Source organism: Bolinopsis microptera, chromosome 7 (assembly GCF_026151205.1).
Source record: "Bolinopsis microptera isolate Bmic1 chromosome 7, MBARI_Bmic_1.0, whole genome shotgun sequence".
In the NCBI taxonomy this organism is placed as follows: Eukaryota; Metazoa; Ctenophora; class Tentaculata; order Lobata; family Bolinopsidae; genus Bolinopsis; species Bolinopsis microptera.
Window position 1 is genome coordinate 10708922 of NC_087078.1, and position 24139 is coordinate 10733060.

At 39.0% G+C, this 24139-nt stretch overlaps 2 protein-coding genes across 2 annotated transcripts in view; one reads left to right on the forward strand and one right to left on the reverse strand.

Annotated features, from left to right (window-relative positions):
- The window catches only part of LOC134818926 (kelch-like protein 12), a 10644-nt gene extending 5898 nt beyond the window's left edge, over positions 1–4746 (forward strand). The window contains exons 8-14 of the mRNA XM_063828642.1: positions 307–405; positions 1238–1352; positions 1647–1717; positions 2331–2428; positions 3163–3280; positions 3489–3603; positions 3744–4746. Coding sequence (XP_063684712.1) covers positions 307–405; positions 1238–1352; positions 1647–1717; positions 2331–2428; positions 3163–3280; positions 3489–3603; positions 3744–3825 — 698 coding nt within the window. The 3' untranslated portion in view covers positions 3826–4746. The remainder of the gene's footprint in view (positions 1–306; positions 406–1237; positions 1353–1646; positions 1718–2330; positions 2429–3162; positions 3281–3488; positions 3604–3743) is intronic.
- Positions 4717–23065, reverse strand: LOC134818925 (pre-mRNA cleavage complex 2 protein Pcf11-like). Its single transcript, XM_063828641.1, has 24 exons — positions 22918–23065; positions 22545–22696; positions 19208–20301; positions 18906–19031; positions 18387–18566; positions 17819–17884; positions 17314–17445; positions 16708–16942; positions 16432–16586; positions 15913–16089; positions 15343–15616; positions 15108–15207; positions 14048–14947; positions 13068–13185; positions 12733–12912; positions 12239–12352; positions 11880–12053; positions 10831–10955; positions 7090–7251; positions 6830–6962; positions 6492–6659; positions 6234–6325; positions 5823–6055; positions 4717–5641 (listed from the first exon to the last, which is right to left on the reverse strand). Exons 3-24 carry the CDS (start codon positions 19433–19435, stop codon positions 5430–5432), a joined length of 4284 nt encoding a protein of 1427 aa, XP_063684711.1. The 5' UTR covers positions 19436–20301; positions 22545–22696; positions 22918–23065; the 3' UTR covers positions 4717–5429.
- Positions 23066–24139: the final 1074 nt, after the last annotated feature.

The following is a 24139-nucleotide window of genomic DNA, read 5'->3' on the forward strand; positions in this document are numbered from 1 at the left end:
GAATACCGGTACTACTACTATTACTACTCTGTAACACTTTAATAACACTTCTCTACTCATCTCCATCATAGCAGGAACTACAACGCTGAAACGCTGCCGTTATACTAATAAAACACATTAAATACAAGTTGAACGAGTATAACACAACTGACAACGTACAACAGAGCGACCAATTCACTGCGGAACATATAGCAATGACAAAATCGTACACAAACACACACGCACAGACTGTTCCACTACTATAATATAGAGTTAGGACATTACACATTACACAATATATTATGTTGATACTTTATAATTATGCAGGCGGATATGTTAGGGGCGAGCATACGAACTCAGTGTTGGCGTATCGGTTGAGGGAGAACAAGTGGGTTAAGAAGTGTGGCATGTCCCTTGCTCGATCAGGTTGGGATCATTTGTACATTTGTCATGTTTCTTATTTCAGTGTATAATGTACACCAAGTTGGATTATTGGTGATTATGAACAATATTACGGCAGTGAATTTTCTGACTTCTTAGTTACGGCACACATGCCGTGTCCATTGTTTGAATGTGCGATCTGAATTATCGTGTCTGCCATACTGCATATTACGGAATACGGATAAGGTTAATGTCTCAACATCAAAGAATGTACGGAGGCGGTGGCCGGTGTGTTGATCCATTTATGTCACATTGAACGGACGTGACAGGAGGATTACGTGTGGGTAACTGTGTCGCCTGCAGGCTTCTGTACTGCTCCGGTAACCGGTTATTGATATGAAAACCTGAGCTTTAAGCCGCAAGCCATTATCCGCACTCTGGGCACGAATTAATTATCCTGGGTCGGGCGTGGATGCTGGCAACCTGCCAACACCCATGTTTACAGTTGTCACGCGGCTTGTGGATGGAACGCGCGAAAAATGTTTGTAATGCTAAACGCAATGAACGATAATACTATATTTTCGTCACATGGATTAATTGGTTTAGCTGGCGCGCATGGGAATTCTCGAATTCTCGAAATATAATTAGTAAATATTATTACGGGTAGTTATCATTACTAATTGTTGTGAAACGTAATCATTTATTTGTATTATAAAGCATATCAAAGTTCAAAATATCTGAAAACAGCAATCCTAGGAACTTTATTGGTAGCTGCCTCAAAAATAAAGATCCTCAAAAAGATACAACTAAATATACTCGAATGACTAAATCAATTGATTCATGATTACATTTCACAACAATCTTATCACTAAACCAGGAGCAGGGGCAGCAGTGCTACACGGTAAAATATACGTTTGTGGGGGGAGGAACGCCAGCATGGTATTCAACAGTTGTGAAGTCTACGACCCTTCCTTAAACACGTGGAGTTTTACGTGAGTTTTAGTAGTAGTCAGTAGTCAGTAGTCAGTTGTAGCAGTCAGTAGTAATCACTGACTAATCAGTAGTCAGTACTCAGTAAGCTCATCTTTTATTTTAGGAATTTAAACACCATTGCTTTCAGAAAGCATAAGTTTTACTTTTATGAAACTCGTGGTTTTTTATCTATGTTGTCTATATTATCACTGTGTTTTGAAACTACTAACATCTTCACTTTACGGGCAACAACATTTTGCTGAGACTACATTTTGTCTGCGAATGTACCCTACTAATGACAACTTCATGACCAGGTCAGACATGAACACTCCCAGAACATACCACGGCTTATCAGCTACATCAAACGCTCTTTACTGTATAGGAGGTAATCTATTGGATTAATATTGGTAGGCGGGGTCACTGTGCACTGTGCACGTAGCACTTGTATGTGATTCATATCGCTCAAATAACTGATGTTTATCTATTATTTAGTTAGTTAGGCTAAGATAATTAATACTTATATTAACAAATGTATTGTGTGGTATGCTGGATTGGCTTGGTGTCCGGAGTTATTTGTTATGTAATTTACACTAATACACTCTGCAGTCACAGTGTGTGATATACGGGCAATTTAGCTATAAGGCTTCTGATTCTCGGCCAAAATATTCGACATAATTCAGCAATTTCATTCAACCCTGGCCTCGTCCCTTAATTAATTTGCTACATGCTGTATGCCTCTTATCTTTTCTTCGGTGGCCGTGTCGACACTTGATTAATATCTCAACTTGTAATACAGTTACCTAGCTTTCAAGTTTATTGCTCGTTCCTCTCACGTATACAGTATATGAGCTTTCAAGCTTTCTGTTCAGGAAGCTTGAAAAAGCGCCGCGCACAGCGATTTGCGAGCCAGGTAAGTAATAGTATAATACAGATCTTAGAATATACTCTGTACTGTGTATAATGAACATAATTTACTTATACATTCTACTGCCCTGCAGGAACGTCAGCGATTAGTGGGATTATAGAAAACTCTCAGCTAAAAACAGTGGAAAGATACTGCCCGGTTTTAAGAACGTGGTCTCCCATTTCTCCATTGGTGAGTCCGAAAAATGTTTTCCATTTGCTCCGACTTACCCATTTAGTTCGAGCGTGCTAAATCACTCTACAGTCGATCTTCGAGATTGTTCTAAAAGGGCCCCCGACGGTTGTAACCAACTTCAATCGATGTATTTTTGGACGCTGATTCCGAATCACCCCCCATGACATAGGGTTAAAATGCTCCCCTGACGAGATATTGGCGAAAAACTGTCTCGATCACGTGATATGACCGTATAAGGAAGTTAGTCTAATTTCTCGTTAGGGTTAGGGTTTCAGCATATGTTTTTGTTAAGGATCGGGTTAGGGTTAGGGTTGGGATCAGATTAGAGGGTTAGGGTTTCGAAAAGTCGTTCAGAACTAGCTAGAGAACGGGTTGAAAAAGTCACGTGACAGTCGAGTGTAGACAGTAGAGTGATTAATCATCATCCCATTTAGTTTGGGTAAATGTTGCACCAAGAGTTATGAAATAGATAAAAATATGAGCTCCACGCTTTCTATCACCTACAAAGTTTACCAGTCATAGGCCTATTATGGTTCGTTCACATATTACGTAATCACTTTTTGGACAATTTGTACCCCCCCCCCCTCCGTAATCAGTTTTCAGTTTTACACGTAGCTAATGTGTTAAAATTACACTAGCGTACTTACTACTCATTTGGAACCCCCGCCCCTCGACTGATTACGTAATGAACCATATTTCACAGCACATTTTAATGCCCACATGATCTGCAGGGAGTGCCGGTTATGGCACCGGGGTGTTGTGCGGTGGACGATACAATCTACTTATTCGGGGGTAGAAACCTGTCGCACACCGTTATTTCCTACTCACATCATGCTGCTACCTATACACGTTAGTTTACACTTTACCTACTTTTTAGGGATGCAGTTACTGCCGCAGGATGCATACTGATACAGTATAGACGTACTTTTGACCTTATTTTACTTCTATGTAACAAAACTATTCGATCATTCAACGTCTGCGTTCTCTAAGTCTAACCACACATGTAAATCTGTAAATTGGTTCGATGCAAAATGCTCACGCACCATTTGTTGTGCAGTTGAACGACCCATGACGGTGCCTAGGGGGCAGGGTGTAAAGACGGTTTGTGTTGGTCACATGATATACTGTATTGGTGGATGTCCTGGCTTTGGGACCCTTCGCAGCATGGAGAGGTATGCAATTTTTGATGTCCTAATTTGACTCTCTGACCTCAGATGTAGATAGATTTCTATGCACGCTATGTTACATGAACACTATCACGTACGGCCACGGATCATGTCGGGCACTCAAATTTAATATTCTATTCCCACAGGTTTGACACTATAACGAAGACTTGGTCAGCATTACCCTCTAAGAGTTTCCCACAAGGTTCAACTTGTTTCACGGTCATGTGAACTGTTCTCTAGTCGACCGTTCGGCTATTATACTTTTCACATGGCACGTGCGTAACATCGTAACTGAGATAACATGTTATTTTAAAGATACCGGACATTATTATAATATAATACCTGAGAAGAGATGCAGAATTTTTAAATTTCAAGCCATAGTCAACACGTAGGTGTTTTTAACTAATATAGTGCGTGGTTGGATGACAATAACAGGTTTAGGATTTAACTTACATGATCTTTACTTTGGCAAACCACTATTAATAAATGTGGAGTTAGATATACAAATATAAGCGGTGAAATTATTTTTTACATTATATTTGCAACGAAAATGACACAATTTCGATTAAACATTTGTAAAAAAGGATAGTGTATAACGAATAGTATGTGTATTTAAGACTTAATTATAAATCTTTGTTCATGTCTATGTTCTTCTGTAAAACAATTAATAATTAACTTATAATTTTATGTTATAACTATTTAAACAATATTATATTTAATTCCTGATATACAAGTACTGTTCGAAAAACAAAAGCGTGACATAAACTTCACACGTTGTTCAAAGGATAGGATTTCATAGATGAGAATTGGTGATATGTACTTATAACGACATTGCAAGCTAACTGCAGTAACCCTACTGATTTGGAGGAAGTTTGTAACCCAAATGCACCCTTTTTTACAGATGTTCGGGATTACAACTCCCCCTGTTTTTATCATTACATTCTGGTGACATGAGAACACGTTCACGAAGCCTTTTTGTAGAGACGTTTCTTTAATGATTCTTATTAATATATACTTTTTAATTTTAACTTTCGTCGGTTGATAGCAAGGGGCTGTTGTTTAAACTTTAGTAATGTTTGTTTTCATAATATTTACATGTGTATTAACAATTCTTCAGATACTTTACAATTTGTTTTCTTCAAACAATAAGGAAGATCGTTTTATTTGGTTTTAAATTTCATCATAGCAATTTAAATAATCTCATTATAAAGAATTTTACATAACACTGAATCACATCTTAAAATTCCAGGCACGGTAAATTAATTAGAGTTAAGATATTAGGGACTCGTTTACAACTTACTTAATGCCGCGTTAATCATGGTAATATATGATATTAACTAAACTATACCCTTAATAATTTTGGAGAAAAATAAGTGACGTTTGAACTGCAAAATAAGATCGTGACGTTTAAAGCTGTGAAAAATTTACGGGAAAAGGATAATTTAAACATATTTTTCAAATTAACCAAACTTACAGGGTATTCGGGGGCAGTGGATTCATTACAACTCAACGTGGGGATTACATCTGTGAAATAATCTACAAAACTCTTTAAAAGTCAGCTCAATAAATAAAACCACCATATAACTGAGACTAATAATTAATTATTTATTAATAATTAACTACAATAACTTTAATTACAGTGATAATACTGAAATTGATTATCATAAACACTGTAAGAAACTTTAACCGGTACCACAATATTGTACCATGTAAAATTGACCCTCCCATTCAATTCCTAGAGCGGAACGGTCCAGGAAATGAGCTTTCCCAAGATCTGAATTCGGTGAAAATAAAAGTCGTAGAGCTGGTCTAAAACTGAGAAAGTGGCAATATCACTTTAGAGCTAAGATGGCCTCATCTACCTCCTTTTTAATGTCCAACTCCATTGGCGCTGCTGCGGAGGCGGAAGTTTCTTCAAATATGTCGTCATCCAAACATTCATCTTCTTCTTCTTTTTTAACTTCTTTTATATCAACAGGGGGGAGTTCTTCTGTGTTCGGTGTGATGTCTGGTGCTGCCTCTTCGTTTACCTCCATTGGTTCTTCTGAAAGATAATTTGGTAATAATGAAAGTCATTAAAAATGTCTTCGTGATATCAAGAAAGGATTCAGCACTTTTGAGTTTGAAAAAACTTGATTTAGTTTTTCCAAACTAAGTCTAAATCAAAAAATTGAAATTTTAAAGTGTCAAGATGGTCCCAGGATCCATGTTTATTGTTTATCTACCTTTGACAGGGACAGGTTCTGAAGATAATTGTTCTTCGGGAACAGCAGGCACAGAAGCGGGAGGGGGAGGAGGAGGAGGAGGAGAGGAAATCTTGGACTTGTTACCAGTAAGAGCTGTCTTTGCTTTTTCCAGAAGTGCGAGCATTGTCGCTTCCTTCTCTTTATCTACGACAAGGTCTGGTGGTTTGAATGTTGTGGGAGTCACCAGATCTTGTGAGATTTGAGAGTCGATCCTGTAGAGGAATACTCGTTAAACATTATTTTATTTTATTCTACAAATCCATAATTCATTTTTCGTATAATTTCTTGGCGTTATCAAGTCCGAATTTCCCTTTTCCGAAGGTCTTTGCCTACATTTAAAACGATTCGATTAAAAAATGGCAAATTGTTAAAAAGTCAAACTAGGCTTACCTAGATCTAGAGCCTGAGTCAATACTGTCAACAATACTCTCGTTCATCGTTACTTCAAGTCCTTGAGTAACGTTACCTTCGTCAATACCCTCCTATAGGACAATACAGCGTCATTACACAAAAGTGAAAGGTCACAGTTATAACTAAAATAATTTACGAGAATGATTTTGTGTGGGCAGTTCGATCCGACTCCACATCCCTGCAAAAGCCTAAAAAATCGAAATTAACAAAAATCTCCAACTAAAGTCCTGGTGGTACCTGCGTGCAGTGAGAATGGCAGACTTTGCCATCCTCCGTCCTCCTCTGAGCGTTAATAAAGTACCACTCATCCTCCTTCTGATTGAACTCTTGTTGAAGTCTGTCGTGACACACGTGACAAAAGTCCTCATCGTCCGCTTTTAGTTGACACCTCTTTAACCCGCAGAACTGAAACAAGAGGTTTAGTTTTTAGGTGGAATTATTGAAGTTGGTGCCACACCCAAATGTTAAAATTGGTGCTACCAAATAATACGGACTCCAATGCTTATTCAATTCTGGCCAATATGTTCATGTTAATTGCTATTATAATCGCAAATGTTTGCAGCAACAAAACTAACGTCATCATCCAGAGGATCTGCGTCAGCTCTCTGCCAGGAGTCACCAGGATTATTATCATTATTGTCAGCATTGTGCACAGCTAGTGAACCCGAGTTGGAGGTAGCTGACGTCCAGTCATCTGCTGTTAGGTACCTGGTGGGAACACCACTTGGTTAATTTAACAGTCGATATTACTGACGTGCCGTATTTGACGGGGCGATATAACAAATCTAACCGTACAAGTGTAGACGATATCAAGATAATATCAAGAGTATCTCACCACTTTTTGGCGATCTGGCCGCTCTTGGACATGGTATTCATACGGAAGTGCCAATCGAGGTGGACGTTGAAGGACTTCACCTCCTCCTCGTCAAACCGTTTACCACAGTTAGTACAGGGAGTTCCTGTGTACATGCTGTTTATTAGAGCGTCTTTGTTCAAACTGAAGGTAAAGGTCGAGGTTAAATATCTCCAGTAGAGAAAGTAGCCAAGTTTTGTGTGGAATCGATCAAGGGCAGTCGGAGACTTAAACTAATTGTCGGTTGTTATTGCCAGTATACCACCAGTGGTGAGCAAAGCTAACAAATGGTGTGTTTTTCATTTTGTTGTAATCATAAAGGCACTCTTAAAAACCAATAAATTATTGTTTTTACTAGCTAGAACTCGTTTTAGATAATCCTGTCTTATCAGTTATCAGTAAATTTCACACCTTATCAGTAATTTTCACCTCTTATCAATAAATAGTTTAATCTGAACTGTGATACACCGTGTAGTCTTGTACATTACACAGACTATACATCATGGACTTTTCTGTCAGTATTCTACATGACTTGGAGGGACAATTTCAGACTTTATCAGATGATATATCGAAACAAGTGAAGTCTGCCAAAATCGTTTTAAACAATCCTGTACTTTCAATACTCAACACTCTCAACATGGTTGCAGTAGTAACTTAAAACTCAAAGCATCGGTATTATTAGAAATATAATATGCAGTATGCACGATAAACTAAAATGTATCGACAATGGCTACAATATCAGGACTCTGTGAAATCTACCTATTAACGGGAAAGCTTGCTGGGAACGATTTAAACACTTCAAGCAGCTGAAGAGATGTCTTTTTTCTCGGTCTTGGTCGGCGAGAATCTCGGCGCTTACCCGGGATCCACTTACTTCCATCAGTTTCATTCAACATCCCTCTTAGAATGGGTCACGGTACGCTTAAAATAGGCATAAATTATGCATAAATAATGTGCATATATTACAAAATAACGGTATCAGTACGTACAAGAAGACAAACGATCACACAAGAAAAGTAGGTTTACACTAAGTTATATAGGTCCGAGAAACGGGTGTTAACAAATATTCCGAGAAAAGTTAACAAAGCTAGGTAAAAACTGGGTAACTAGGTAACAAAACTAAGTAAAAACTAGGTAAGAAAACTAGTTAACAAAACTAGGTAAAAACTGGGTAACTAGGTAACAAAACTAAGTAAAAACTATGTAAGAAAACTAGTTAACAAAACTAGGTAAAAACTGGGTAACTAGGTAACAAAACTAAGTAAAAACTAGGTAAGAAAACTAGTTAACAAAACTAGGTTAAAAAACTAGGTAACAAAATTAGGTACAACTAGGTAACAAAGCTAGGTAAGAAATGGACATGTTTCAACCCTGTGTTGGCTGCAGACAAAATAATAGCTTAATTAGCTTTGTTTCATTCTCATTACAGCAAATTATCAGTTACAGCATTTACAGCCAATTAGGCCTGTGGTATGAGGCCCTTCCTTCCGGCGGCCCCAATTTAACACTAAATTGAACCGCTCTGCGACAACATACCGCTTAATAATAGGATATTGTGGCGCAAAAAGTAGCATAATATGTACAAAATGACGGCACTCAAAAGTTACAACAGCGCACTGACGATATGATATAATTATCTGCTTTGTTTGATAATTTGTTTGATATTACAAACATGACAATTGACACACTGTTGCGTAGACACAACAACTAAAGAGAGATGACAGCCAACATGACGGTTATAATAATGACGGCCAACATAACGCCTTATCTATCACAAAGTGAGCTGGCATTAATTCAGAGTTCTTATAACGTTCACGTCATGTGAAACATAATAAGTCCACCATCAAGCATGCACCGTATGTGTGGATATGTATGTGTACTGTTATGTATATATCTGTATGTACGTGAGATAACGCTATATATAGTTATAATTATCAATTTATTGTAAATTGAAGAGCTTCACTTTTTGTTAAACCTTTAATTTGTAAAACTTTACTTAAACTATTTTGTGCTGTTATATGTAAACAGTAAAATAAGTCAGGAGTGATAAAAACGTGGACGTGGTCGTCTACAGTTTTATACAAAAAGTAAATAAAAAACGATCAACAAGACGCCAAGAGAGGCTGAGCGCAAGTGGCAAGTGTGATAACTCAAGAAGTATTAATATTATTACTGAAAGAGATAAGAAATATAACCATTTTTGGCATAATAACAAAATCAAGCAAACTATTTAAGACAAATACAAGATCTCTTAGTAGCAGCTGGTATAGAGCAACTTTGTCAATCAAAGAAAGATCGCATAAAAATGCAGATAAATTGCACAAAAATGCAAGTATAGGCACTTTACTTACTCTTACTTAGCGGACATTAAAGAGCGGTTTCTAGAATAAGACAGCCTTGACACTGCAGATAGAGAGCGACAAGCTGCACTCAATCGGGTTGTCACATCATGACAGCAGAGGTTGTGCGATAGTCTACGATAGTGATATCTGGACCATGGTTGGTAATCACAGGCCGGGAGGTTTCCCCTCCGTAATATGCTAAAATTAGTACAAATTATTTAAAAATGTTTGTGTGATGACACTGTTTCAGTCAAGTTGTAGGTGAGGTTTCCCTGAACTGTTCGGCCTTGTGACACAAAATCACTTCGTACACAGACACGATGTCGGACACGGTTATAAAGTGAGACTGCCATTAACACGTACCAATGTAAACTATATTATCTGTCTCCAAGTTAAAATTTATTGGATGTCTTGTTTGTAAGATCGGTTACAGAATTTAATACACTTTTACATTTAAAATATTTTTGAAGGTGTGATATTAAGTGTAAACAAATATTTCGCTGTGCTTGTTTTCGCGGTGTACCGTACAGGAATGATAACGCTTTTGTGGCCGGACGCCGGTAGAATGTAGATCAACATGAATGGAACAGAAAATGATAGATCAGTAAAGAGTACAGAGAAGTATGCCATCCCGGAAACTAAGTACAGCTCAGGACGATCATGTGATAACGGACGATGTTATGATCATGCGATAAAGGACGATGTTATGTCATGCGATAACGGTTGGACTTGGCTTCTTACCAAGAAACGGGCATACAATTTGACTACCATCTGACGGTAACCAGGGACATAAAAATGATTGTAATAATTCTTATCATGGAAGTTGGTTGGTATGAAAGTTCATTAGTCCTCAGTAAACTTAAGTCCCACCTTGGTCTGCCATGTGAGATAAGAATTTAGAAGACAACTGTAAATCTAGTTAGCCAATGAAGGCGTGCTAATCGCAAACTGAACGTGGACAAAATTACTGTAAAAAGCAAGTTGTTATTAACTAAACTTTATTAGAAGCAGCAAAAGTTGGCAGGAGAAAATAGAAATGAGTACTAAACTTTTACAAGTAGCAGCTAAAGAAAGCATGAGTACGAGTGGAATATTTTACTTTTAAACAGCTACATTCAAAAAATCAAACATTTGGGGATCGCCACTATTTTTGCTACCAACCTTTTAATATGGGATTTCTTGTATAAATGGCGTCAACAATTACACCAAACATGGCGAAAATTTGTGTCCTAAAGTTTCAGTAGTAGATTTTTTATTTCATAACAAAATTGTTCGATATACCTCCACCACCTCTAATTTGAAACAGTTCGTGACGATAGCAATATAATATTTCACGGCCAGATGAAAACCCAAAAATATAAAAACCCAAAACTCCACAAACTTCATAATGTAGTCGAAGGAGAGTTTGAAGGGAGCGTTCTGGACCACCAGACCTGTCTTGAGCAGCTTGTCAAACAGGGAAGCCGGATCTAGCTGTTTAACTGGTGCTGGGGGCTTGTCTGGGACCTGTGAGAATATTTCATGTTATCATGGAACAACTTCCTTACTAGAGGTGGAGTTATCAGTCTGACAGTAAATCTTGTATAATTCATGTCTTTTTATTTTTGACTTTATAATATAACACTAGTGTAACCCGGCCTACGGCCGGGATTTCACTGCCGCAGTTAAAAAGGGTAGGAGTAATTACCCGCTGAGTCAAAACCCGCATTATGTGACCCAATAGTTTCTTAAACAATAATCTCATAATCAGTTATTTCTTGTGGATAATTAAGTCATTATTAGCCATGAGGCACCACACTCCATGATCATAAGGTCTGAACACCGAGTATTACACCTCATCACTCCCGTCTTGAACCGCTTTCTATTTTTATTTAAATCGTTATAGAAATTAACCCTTGTTAACTCCGCACCACACCCGCATATTATATTTGAAAACACGCATAACATTGTCGTATGAACTCTCTCTCTCTCTCTCTCTGCAGTCCAAACAGACCCCAAACACTAACAGTCCCCCCTCCCCTAATAAGCTTAAGGTATAACATTACAGCGAATCTTCCGGGATAATCCAATTATGACGCTACTTAAATGCAGCTATAACATATTACACAGTAATTAGAGAGAGAGAGCAAGCCCCGTAACTCTTGCCGTTCTGCTCACGCAATTTTATGTTACATTTGTGGTACAAAACCATCAATTAAACCACTTACCATCGGCCGATTTAAAAAAAAATTTCCTATGGGCTTCATCAGAGTTTTGTCGACACTATACCGAAAAAATCAGTCCCGTAACTCTTACCGTTTTTTTTGTATAACCGACCGGAAATTACACACGGACAGACAGACAGACAGACACACACACACACACACACATTCTGGTGTTATTAAGGTGATAAAACCAACATCCCTACTTCATGTGCTTATCTCTCCTTACCTGTAACCGAGGAGCAGGTTGTCTCTGACGCGGTTGTGGAGCAGTAGGACCAGCAGGACCAGGTAATGTAGGGGCAGGGGAGGGTCCGCTCACTCCGGGTGGGCCCGGTTCTCGGGGCCCGTAAGATCCATCGAAACTACGGTCTCTCGACCCACCTCGAGGACCTCCACGGAACTGGAGAACAATTTTAAATAAAACTACAGAATATGACCCGGACAGTTGACTCTGGGTTCATGTGACGCTGCTCTATAAAGTCAAGATAGTGAAATAAATATGATTGCCAGTTCTGCAGCTCGATGAATCAACGAAAAAGATATAACCTGCACAATAATATTTTGGCTCTATTCTTATGCACTAACCGATCCTCTGTGCCGTCCAGGGAACCTGAAGTTAGGGAAGTAGTACCGTATATCTTCCTTTAGAGCCTGGAACTCTCCGTCCTCTATATTACCTTTCTCAAAGTCACCAGCAGCCTGAAATGTTGCTGGGTTACACACCATTAGAGACAATACCATGGTTTACTGTGCGCGTAATAAGGTTATAAAGCAGCTCTTAATATTTGAATGGCATGTTGACTGCTGAGTACTGTGGGTTGTTCTCACGAGTTTAGAGACAAGACTGCACAGCGGTAGAAACATATACTGGAGTTAAAAACTAAACAATGATTACATCGACGAAACAATTAACCAGTCTAATATAACCCTAATTGTAACGAACAATCATCAACACAACAGAACAGTTCTCTCTACTAAACGGACTACTGAATACTGACTACTGACTACTGACTACTGACTACTGACTACTGACTATTGACTACTGACTACTGACTGCTGACCAGTGACCAGTGACTTACCACATGGAAGAGGCGTGTGAACTGCGAGGGAGCATAATCAGCTTTAACCAGATATCTATGAGGTAAGTTCTCCGGTTTAGAAGGGAAGTTATCCCTCCCTCTTGCTCCTCTACCACCACGACCTCGGAATCCTCCTCGCTCCGGTCGTTCGTGGTCCATATCTCGCTGTCCAGGTGGACCCTGGGACAGAGTTTCAGTTAACTGTGTGAAAGGTTAGTGTCTTAAACTTAACTGGGGCAAATTTGGCGTCTCGGAAAGAAAACGTTTTCTTTATCAAAACGGAGTTTATCAATAAGTCCCTCTCGATTTATCAACCAGCTTCTATTACAACTTACATGTGCACCACGGCCTCTGGGATATCCCCGTCCTCTGTCTCCTCTGTCTCCTCTTTCTGATCGGTCTCCCCTGTCATCGTATCCCTGATCATCAGGCATCCTCCGATTATCTGGTTTCCTGCGGTGTAACGTACAGGATGAGATCCAGCTTCCACAACTACTTATCCTGTGATCTTCAGAGCTTGCACTGGGGTGCCCGCTCATGGTTAACAACAACACAAGCGCTTGGCCTTGGTGTACTTATACATCTAGCCAGGATGAAAGACCGCTATAACGATGACCACATCACGTAGTCAGAAAGTGACGTCTAGCTAGAACAAGCACTCCATCTCGTAATCAGTAAACAACAAACTTGTCAAATTTGATAGTTTTTCAAACTTCCGCAGAATTGCTCGCTGGAACACGTGCACAGATATATGTTTCATTCGTCCTTCCGTTATCATTGAAGCAACCTTCATGCTAGGCATGTGGCACCCATTGTCCTTCTTCAAAGCATTATACCCGCCCTCGGTAAGGCATAACGTCATGGTTGTCTATTATAGAAAACCATGACGTTATGTTTTGATTGAAGACGGAATTTCACTCTGATCTAAAATCAAAGTATGTATGTACCCGAAATCGCATGATTTAATACATACAAAGAATTCATCTATGCGAATTTGAAGGAAATTTAGACCAACTTGACAAGAAGCATGTGAAAGAAAAGCTTTTCGCCGTGGTGTAAGGTACAATGAACTATTAAGAGATAGCACCCACAAAAGTAAGTACCGAGACTGGAACTTCGAATGGTATTGTTAACGAGACAAATACTTGAACTACCTATAGATCTAGAATTTGCAGAGATAAAGATATTATACTCATAATCGCGTGATATAAGTCCAAGAATTTCAAATAAATCAAGACCAGCTTGACAAAAAACATCTAAACGATGAAGCTGGTTTCGAAGAGGAGATATAAACACAGGAGAAAGAAAAACAAACCGGTCGATGGTAAAGTTATCCTGAGGAGGCTTTTTAGGTCCGTCACCGAACATGACAATCTCCGGGAGATCACCCTGAGGAACTGCAGCCACGTCATCCATCAGAACACCATAGTACTTCCTCTCCGGATTTGCAGGAATTGGAGGAGTACCACCACGCCGCATGTGGGGGCTACCTCTTCTGCCACCCCGGCCACCACGACCACCCTCCCGCCTCCTCTCGATATCATCTCTGGGAGGCACGTCACGTCTTCTGTCCAGCACGTCACGAGGAACAAATTCTCGTCGGTCGTCCCGTCGCCAGTCGTCGTCCCGCCTCATATCGTCTCTCATCGGACCATCCCGCCTCATATCGTCCCTCATTGGACCATCCCGCCTAATATCGTCCCTTATAGGACCTGGACCATCCCGCCTTATATCTTCTCTTATAGGACCAGGACCGTCTCCTCTAATAGGGCCAGGACCATCTCCTCTCATAGGGCCGGGACCGTCTCTTCTCAAATCGTCCCTTATAGGGCCGGGACCATCTCCTCTTATGGGCCCGGGACCATCTCTCATAGGGCCGAGACCGTCTCTTCTCATATCGTCCCTAAGAGGACCCGGACCATCTCTCCTAATGTCGTCTCGCACGGGTCCGTCCCGTCTCATGTCCGGTCGACGATCATCACGTGGTCCAGAAAAGTCTCCTCGCTGTCCCGGAAACGCATCCCTTGGAGGGAAGTTTTCCCTTCTAGCCTCGTCCCTTCTGAGATCGTCCCTCTGAGCAGGAGTTTCGCGGTAATGACGATCAGGAGATGCAGATGATCTGAAAGGTGGTCTATCCCTGGGGTCTGGTCCAGGAGAATCCCTCCTCTCAGTGAATCTAGGGTCTGGGGAACGGGAACCTCGTTTCTCATTATACCTGGTAAAATAGAGACAGTAAGTGTGATGAAACACAAACTGTAGGTGTACAATTGGCGATTGATAAATCTGTGAATTGTGTAACCTCATATCTAGCCAATCATTTCATATAAACTGAATATAAAATAAGTAATTAAATCTTGAAATCATCCTGAACGAACCTAGGATCAGAAGTTTGTCTGTCCTCGAAAGATGGCCTCATTGCAGCTGGGGCGGGGCCGGGTGGGGGTTTATTTGCTACCGGGGCAGACTCTTCTGGATCTGATGTATTATAAGTTGTGTAATGTTCTGATATCAAAACAAGTCTCATGGAGCACACACATTATAGTTCAAAGGTTATAAATTAGAAGCAAATGAGTGCCAGTTTGATCAACAGTTAAGTAAAATAACACATACCTCCAGGGAGCTTGAGAGGCGCTATGATCTTTATCTTCCCTTTCCCAGGATCCTTCTCTAGCCTAACTGGACCAGTAGGAGCAGGAACCGGAGGTCTTATATTGGGAGCAGGTGGCCGGAGAGGGATATCCTGAACTTGCGGGGGCGGGATAGGACGAGGAGGGGCAGGTAATGGAGCCGGAGGTCGAGGAGGGATGAGAGTAGGAGGAGGAGGTCTGACGAACTGTTTCTCAGGAGAGGGAGGCTGTGCTGTGTTCTCGTGGGAGGGTTTACCCTGGGGAGTGGGCATGTTGAATAAATAGCAATAATAAAGTACAATTCCTATAATTATAGTAAACAGAAGCCCCCTTCCACAGGTATTATGTGGAGGTGGTATTGGTTGGTAAGCCTTGTGTGGGAGGGAAATTACCAGTGTCCGCTCCCTGTTACAACTTAACTGACTAATTCTCAGTCAAGTTTAAAATTGCAATTCAATTATTGTAGTTCCATCAAATGTTTCACATTCGATCTAATAATCGATTTCTTCTGAGCATTTACTATCGACCACATATTCACAGGGTAGCAACTTACAGGCATCATGTAGTGATTAGGAGGGGGTGGTCTGACGGGAATGTTCATAGGTGCCGGGTTAACAGTAGCAACAGGGATGGGAGGTTTAGGTTCCCCAGGTCGGGGTCCGGCTGGCCGGGATCTGGAGGTGTGAGGGTCTCCGTCACTGTCCACACTCATGTCGCTACCACTATCGTCCTGAACATATGTTGGGTTACCAAGGTTTGGTGTGATTGATCGCTTGTGGTGAGTACCACGCCTCTTCTCATCTCAAAATACCTTGGATGTGTTTAAACTCATGGAAGCAGTCCAGTTTCTGTTTACAGTTCTCAGAACGTCATGTGCGGAATCACCCATTAAACAATTGAGATTCAGATCAGTGCAGTAAGCAGTTGTTGATAATTTGTAGCTGATATGATCAAAAAATTATGAAAAAAGGGTTAATGAACAGTTTTCCGACATGGACAGTCTGGAATATAACACGGTCTTACAAACCCACGATAGTTTCACAAATCTCTAGACTATTTAAGTTGCAACTACCTTATTATTTTCCCGAGGATCTCCGCTTGTGCTTCGGCTGCGGAGAGGGTACACTCTCTTAGGTTTCTGTTTCTCAGTCTCGCTTCCCTCGCTGTCACTCTGTCTCAGCCGCTTCTTCTCATTTGCTTGCTCGACCGCTTTCGCCTTCTCTTCGGCTGAAAACACATATTTGAAACATTTAAAATGCTAAGATCAATAGAAGAGAAACAAAACATATCTAGACCAAATAAAGAGGAATCAGCTCTAGTATCAAACACCATGAATTATCTAGCAAACCTGATATTTTGGGTATTCTGCCGACTCTAGTTATTTTCTGGGGCACGGTAGCGGGGGCATTAGCGATAGATTTTCGAGCAGTTCGTTTTGTAGGTTTAACAGCCGGAGGTTGCATTTCCGGGTGCTTTGGGGCCTTGTCGAGTTTTCTTTTGTCTTTAGGTTTAGAAGGAGATTTTGCTTGTTGAGATGCCGGTGTTCCTTTGACAATTTCACCCAAAACAGAGCTCTCAGAATCCTGAATGATAGGTCATAAAGTCATTAAAATCTTGTTTTTCTTACTATACCAGCTATATTATTGAATATTTCGAAAAAATACACAGAATTTAGTGTACAAGGCCACAAGGGGACTGGAGGAAGTGGGGGACAGTAATCATTTAAGTAATTTTATAACTGTAATGAATGGATATGTAACAAATTACAGTACATATCTCATCTGCAGGATCAGAGGAGATATTTTTTTCTGATGACAGTCAACAATGCTTGATTTTAAAGAAATGTCCTTATTCTAAATCCTTATTTTCGAACTACCCAAAGTAATTCTAGCCAAAATGTCTCCTCACCGAATATTACTACTCAAGGTAGGTCAATAGATAATGTAATACTTACAGAGGCTGTAGCTTTATTCTCATTCAACAGACGTTCCTTTTGTTTCTTCAGTTGTAACTGAAGCTGCCGACGTTCAAATTGTTTCTTCTCCTCTTCAAACTTTCGCTGTGCTTTTTCTAGAGCGGCCTTTTCCTGAAATTAAAGTTATCTCTGAGTCACAAGAATACATAATACATTCTTCACATGTGATATCATCAGTAGAATATCAGGTGGTAGACGAATGTATTTTATCGATAGTTTACACTTTTTAATCACACTTTCTGTCCATCCGATCACTCTACCGATGATATCACATAATGGGTAAGAAATGAATAATAAGCATTCAGTAATTTGGTAAGTTTTCATTGGTTGATTAGGAAAAAGTGTTGTTTTACAACAAACAGTTGGTCGGGTTTTTGTCTAAATGAATAAATCTGGCAGTCATTATTTAGTTTAATCTAATGTTTTGCTATTCAATATGGAATTAGATACAGTTTGGAACACATATATTGCACAGAACTATTACCTTCCTGATTCTCGCAATCTCGTCAGCCTCAGCAGAAGGGACGGCTGCTGCTGATGGGGCGGGTCTCTAAGGAAATTGGTTTAAGTTTAGCGGAAAATTGTGGAGATTTACATCGGCCATCTCTCCTTTAGGTCGACCACTAATTTCAGCCATGGAAGTGACAAGAATTAACATAACGTTTCTGATGACTGTTTGTAATCATGTCTCATCTTTATTTGTTACTTTAATTTGTGCAAAAAACTGTGTTACGATTTTCCCGCCAAAACAGATTCAAAAGCAAACTTTATAACCATCGTTTCCCATCAAAAATTATTTAGACCTTACATCATGTTTGATCCGTTACATCATGTAGGGCCTTACACAAGGTCCGTGAAGACAAATCGTTTCTACTTATAGCAGTTTCGTTAAAATGTAAGTTAATAAACAGGGAGCACACGTGGGGCGACCTCGGGAGAGATGGACGAACAACTAACAATACCAGAGGACTCATAGAATCAGTGTTTCGACTAATTTGGTAAAATTAAGGATTATTGTACAATTGAGTAAATAGTCTTCAAAGATGTATAACCGTTAAGAAGTTGGGGTTGATGTGGACTGTAGTCGATGATGCCTCTGATTCGTGTATTTTAGGCCAGTTTGTGTCAATTTCGTGTACAGATGCATCAAGATCTTTGAGTTTGTTGACAGTGAATATATCTTTCCATGTTAGGCGGAGTTTGAACAGAGCTTTCCGTACAGTCTCGTCACCCTGAGTGCAAACAGTCACAGCCAGAGTTAAGTATTACACGTCCGGTTAAAGAGCAGGAGAAATAGGTTCTTAAAGAGTTTAGAAATCAATAGAGGGGAGATTAGTGAATAGAGTGGGATATTAGGTACATTTTAACAGCTGTTCAGTCCAGGAATTTGGTGACCTGACAACTGTTCCTTAGCGCGGCGCGAGTGACATGGCGAATTCTGACAATTTCAACAATTGAAGTGTGAGCTTACATTGGGACTCTATAGCGATAATAAGGGCCGCGCGTTACATAAACGCAGTGCCCAATTTCTAGCTCTACTAGGAAATGTGTCTCTGCACAATTTGAATTACCTCTGTGAACGTATTTGTGAACATCCGAACAACACATTTGGATATGTGTTCAATGTACGGGGCCCCTACGTTCTTTATGATTGAGTCTACAAGGTACAAACATGGCAATTTATGAGTCCCCGACGCCTGAAATATTCACATTAATTTTTTCTTCAAGTTGGGTTAGTTTTGTCAAAAGTTTTTAAATCATTTAATTTGAATTTGATTGAAACAACAGTCCTTGATAAAATATAATTATAGCATGTAAGAAAGAGGAAGATTGATGATGACGATGGTAATTCAGAGCCACAGTCCAAACCAACCTTGATCAGGTGATTTTCTATAGTTTCAGTTATAGCTTTACCAAACTTTCTGTTCTCGCCGGCTACAATGGACAAGGTATTAATGAGCGGTTTGGAATTTCCCTTTAGATCAGAAAGTGAGGCCTTGTAGTCTTTCTGAGCGTTCAATTCAGCCTGCTTTAGCTCGGCCTGTTTGTCTTTTCTCTCCTTATCTCCATAGAAACGTGTTATTTTGAGGCTGTTGCTCATGCCAGGAGGGGTCCCACCCTGACCGAGAGCTAGATGATCAATTAGGGGACTCGTTATGTGCAGCTAATTGGACAGAAGATTAGAGTTATGAGCATATCTTAAAAAGGGGACAAAAAGGAATCAAGGATAATTTTTCATCGTTGGAAATTGAGATTCGAGGGAAATATGTTTTTTGTTTTAATTGAGATTGGGTGACCACAACTGTCATTATATGGATGGCTCTCTCATTTGAATGTAGAAGTCTTAATATTGAGGTTTTGAAATTGAGGTTTGATTAATTAATTTCAGCAACATTTCTGTTTATCAACAGATTATAATAGAATTATATCTGAATGTTATTCCTTTACATCGTAGTTCAGGCGATTGTACCCTATGAACCCCATCGAGATAACAAACGTGATTACATCAGAAAATAATTATATTGACAATCAATTGAAATGTATATACCAGGATAAAATTCACTACAAATATATACAAATACTGTCAAAAGTTGGGCCTTAATTAAAATTGAATGGTGAAAATGCTTCCAATGCTACCAGTAGCTGCATCCAAAATAAAGCCAAACTGAAATTCTAAGGCACAAATTACACTGCCAAACGATTAAAAAAACTAAAACGCATCAACTCTAACCAACAAAATTCATGAAGAAAAGTGATTTGGTTTATAAAAACCAGTTAGGAAAACCAGTTAGAACAACAAGGTTTATCTTTTGATAATCGTTTCTCTTTTAAAAGAAACATCTGACTGGGCCACTTTATCTTTTTGAAGGGAATGATCTGATCATCCGACTGGAATACTTCTTTTTTCACAGAAATGGCGTCGAGTAAGCGAAGTAACATTCCACACATAGTTGCTGTCTGTCCAATCTGAAACATCATTTGTTTTTATTGAAGTGCTATTTTCGGTTTGGCCCATTAAATTTTACACTGCTAAATCGAATATTTCTTTTCTAGTCTCAGTAAAATTTGAAGCCCAAATTTGCAGCCTTTTTTCAAAAACTGTTTTCAGTAGAAAACATCTTTTCATTGTTCATTTTAATGCTTTGAGTGGAGCTCCAGAGTCCAGAATATCAAAATTGTCCAGTTGGAATTTTAAAGATTCATGCCATCGCCTGTGTAATCGATCTAAAATAACGGACAATGTTCAGAAAAGTAGCGAACCTGAAAATCTTAAATTGAAACCCCACCTATGATATCAAGATACAGAAAACCCCGATTCGAGGAAAAGTGAACAGCCGCGGTAATTCAGCGTACGCGGTAAATCGAGGTTTTGTTTGTTCACATTATGTATGTTAAACCCTATTCGGGGGAAAATAAATGGCTGCGGTAATCTTGGAGATATTCTCTTTTACTCTCCTAATCTCGAAATGAGAGTAACGGTTCCAATATAATAGTACTATGTTTACAGTATGTACTTAAGGGGTATCCTAGGAAGTTTCTTGAACTTTTAACAGGTACCCCTCCTCATTTAACCCTCAATAAGTTTCCTATCATTTGGCTGAGTCGACCGAGGAGATCGCATAGATCCAATGGATCCTTAGCTACTCCCTAGACTAGGTGACACTGGGATTCGAACACTGAACCTTCTGCGCAGAAGGTGGATGCTCTAACCACTAGGCCACCTAGACACAATAAGCAGTATACAGTAAAACCCTGACTATATACCCCATTTTACCGCAAACACCGATATACCGCGGCCATTTCTTTTCCCCAAATGGGACTTAACAGTTAACATACATAATATGAATTATATACAAAACACCAATTTACTGCCAACCCCGATTTACCGCGGCAGTTTCCTTTCCCTAAAGGAAAACAGTTTCGCTGAACTGGTATGGTTCATACTAAACAATGAACACTGTAACCCATCTTTAACATCCCAAAGAATGCTTAAAGCGAACATTCCAGCTGCATCTCTGGTATTCAGCACTCTTAACATTATTCACCGTTTTCGGCGCATTGTACTTTTCCGGATTTTTAAAAAATATGTGCTAACTCGCAAATAAACCCTCTCATATTACTCACGTAATTCTGGTCATGGTAAGAATTACAAATTTTCATGACTCAGCCGAATTACAAATATTGAACTCGAAATTTTGGCAAAAGTCGACTACAGCTAGAAGGGATTCAGCGTACGTTTACATCGAAAATAGATGGCATCCAGCACCTCAACTACTGGCAGAGATGAAAGGCCCTAGATCTGATGTCATTGCAAAGAAGAAGAGAACGGTATTTAATCATCCACATGTGGAATGTTCTGCATTGCAAGTGCCCTAATGATATTGGTATCCAGTTCTCGGTGACTATCAGACATGGTCAAAAAGGTCAAAATGGTATAGGTAAATCCAGCAGTCAACGTAATCAAGCACTACATGACAACTCATTTTCAGTCACTGGACCTCGATTATGGAATGTAATCCCAACACATATGCACACCATCGAGGATCCTATGCAATTCAAAGCAGCTTTAATGAACTTTGTCAAGTCATTTCCGGACGAGCCTCCAGCTCCAGGATACAGCCGTCGGAATGGAAACTCTTTGCTGGATTGGAGTGGTGATAAAACAGTTTCTATACTTATACTGTCCTGGGGGTCGACTTCTTCGATGGCCCGATAGAGGATTCTATGAAGCCCACCAAAGTAACCATAGTAAGTATTATCTTACCAAAAGTATCCAAGAAATTTTACGAAACATTCCGGGAATCTAATTTGGACAAATATCTTGTAATCTATGAAATTTGTGTACAATTCTGACCAGAATTATTTCAGTTATTCAGAGGTAGCGTGCAGTTACTTCTGAGTCACCCTCTACATTTTTAACTTGGCAAAGTACAGTAAAACCCCGATGTAAATTCCTTAACAAAAAAGCTGGATTGAACAGTAGAGATTAGAGAAAGAACACGACATTTAACCGATGAAACCAGTATGGAATGTGGATGTTAGCATGACGAGCGACCTTATATCTATATCTAACCAGAATGCTTGTATTGAATACTCGTATTTAACGATGGTCAAACAATTACTGAAGTCTATGTAAAAAATAGACTAGCACGCGCTAGCATAGTGTAAAAATGATATCAGCACAGAAAGTTTAACCAGTATTTACTTACTGTGTTATAGTAGGGGTGAAGAGCAGTAAAACTTCCCGTAATGTTCGTTCCTCGTCAGGAGATTCTTATCTTTAGTTTTTCATCTAATATTGGATTGTTCCTCTGCAGTGTTCAGCTTTCGCTTTCGTGTGCGGCCAATCTTATCATTCATCCTGAAATAAGAACATATATTTAAACTCTTTTACTGGAAGATTAGATGTTATCATAATAATAATAATATTCTTTAAATTTGTATCAAAAGAGTAAAAGAAACAAAAATTTAGCCGAAATTAAACAAAATAAAATGTATTTGGTACTGATATTTATAATTCTCCCGACCACCTAGCCTGCACCCATGGGGTAACTACTTAACATTTATAATAAATTAATTTACCTTGGAGAGTGTTGAGAGAGCGGATGGTACATCTTATCACTGAAGCAAGTGGTCGTGCGGATCACGTCCAGCAGAATCAGTAGCACAGAATCAGTAGCACTTTTCAGCAGCACTTTTCAGCAGAGCTTTTCATTACCATTGACGTACTGAATATACTGGTTGATTTGTCTAAAAAATAACACCGATTCGTGTTTATAATGGTCAGTATTCGCTCTTGTGAGGGAATCGATCGTAATATGATAAGGTAGACTATATAAACATATTTATCGTTTAAAATGATTTTAGAACTACAAATAATCACAGTCATTATGTAAAGTGTAATCTCAACGTTCGCGTTTGTCTATGAAAAATGTATGTAACCGAAACTTAAACCGAGTTTATTAGACTACCTTATCATATTATCAACCCACCATTATTATATTATAAATCTCACTTATAAATGTAGAATTGTTATGGGGGGAATGCAACGTCAATTAATGTCAATTAATGTCAATTAATGTCAATTAATGTCAATTAATGTCAATTAATGTCAATGTCAGTTTTGCAAAATTTTGGAATACTGACATTAATTGACACGATATTTTTCGACCAGAGATTATGTAGTTCTACCATATTTTTAGCACTTTAGAACGTTTATATCATCAATTTATTCACTAATATCACATATGGAAATGTGAAATGTGAAAAATTCAGATCATTAAACAATAAAACTAAAATAAAACGGTTTTCCGAAATCTAATTTTCTTAAATGGGCGTGGCCATCCAAGGGCGTGGTTCTCAACTTCATCAGAACTTAAAACCCACATTAAACGAAATGCCTTCATGACATTTATGTTTGAATAACGAATCTTAAACAGCTAACATTACTCCTTCATGCTAAAAAAGCCGATTCTAGATATTTTACCTGTATAAGAAACCAATAAAATATGGGCGTGGCCGGTGGGGACCGAAGATGGAAGAGTTGGAAGCTAAATTTTTTTTTGTGGTCTTTGAACCTCAGGATCAACAGATAAGAACATAATCATAATTATTCAAGGACATTTTGTTTTTTTTTGAACCGGTCTAACTTACATAGACGTGAATATCTATCGAATAATGATAATCTCAAATTTCAAGACAAATTAATGTCAATTAATGTCAATTAATGTCAATTAATGTCAATTAATGTCAATTAATGTCAATTAATGTCAATTAATGTCAATTAATGTCAATTAATGTCAAT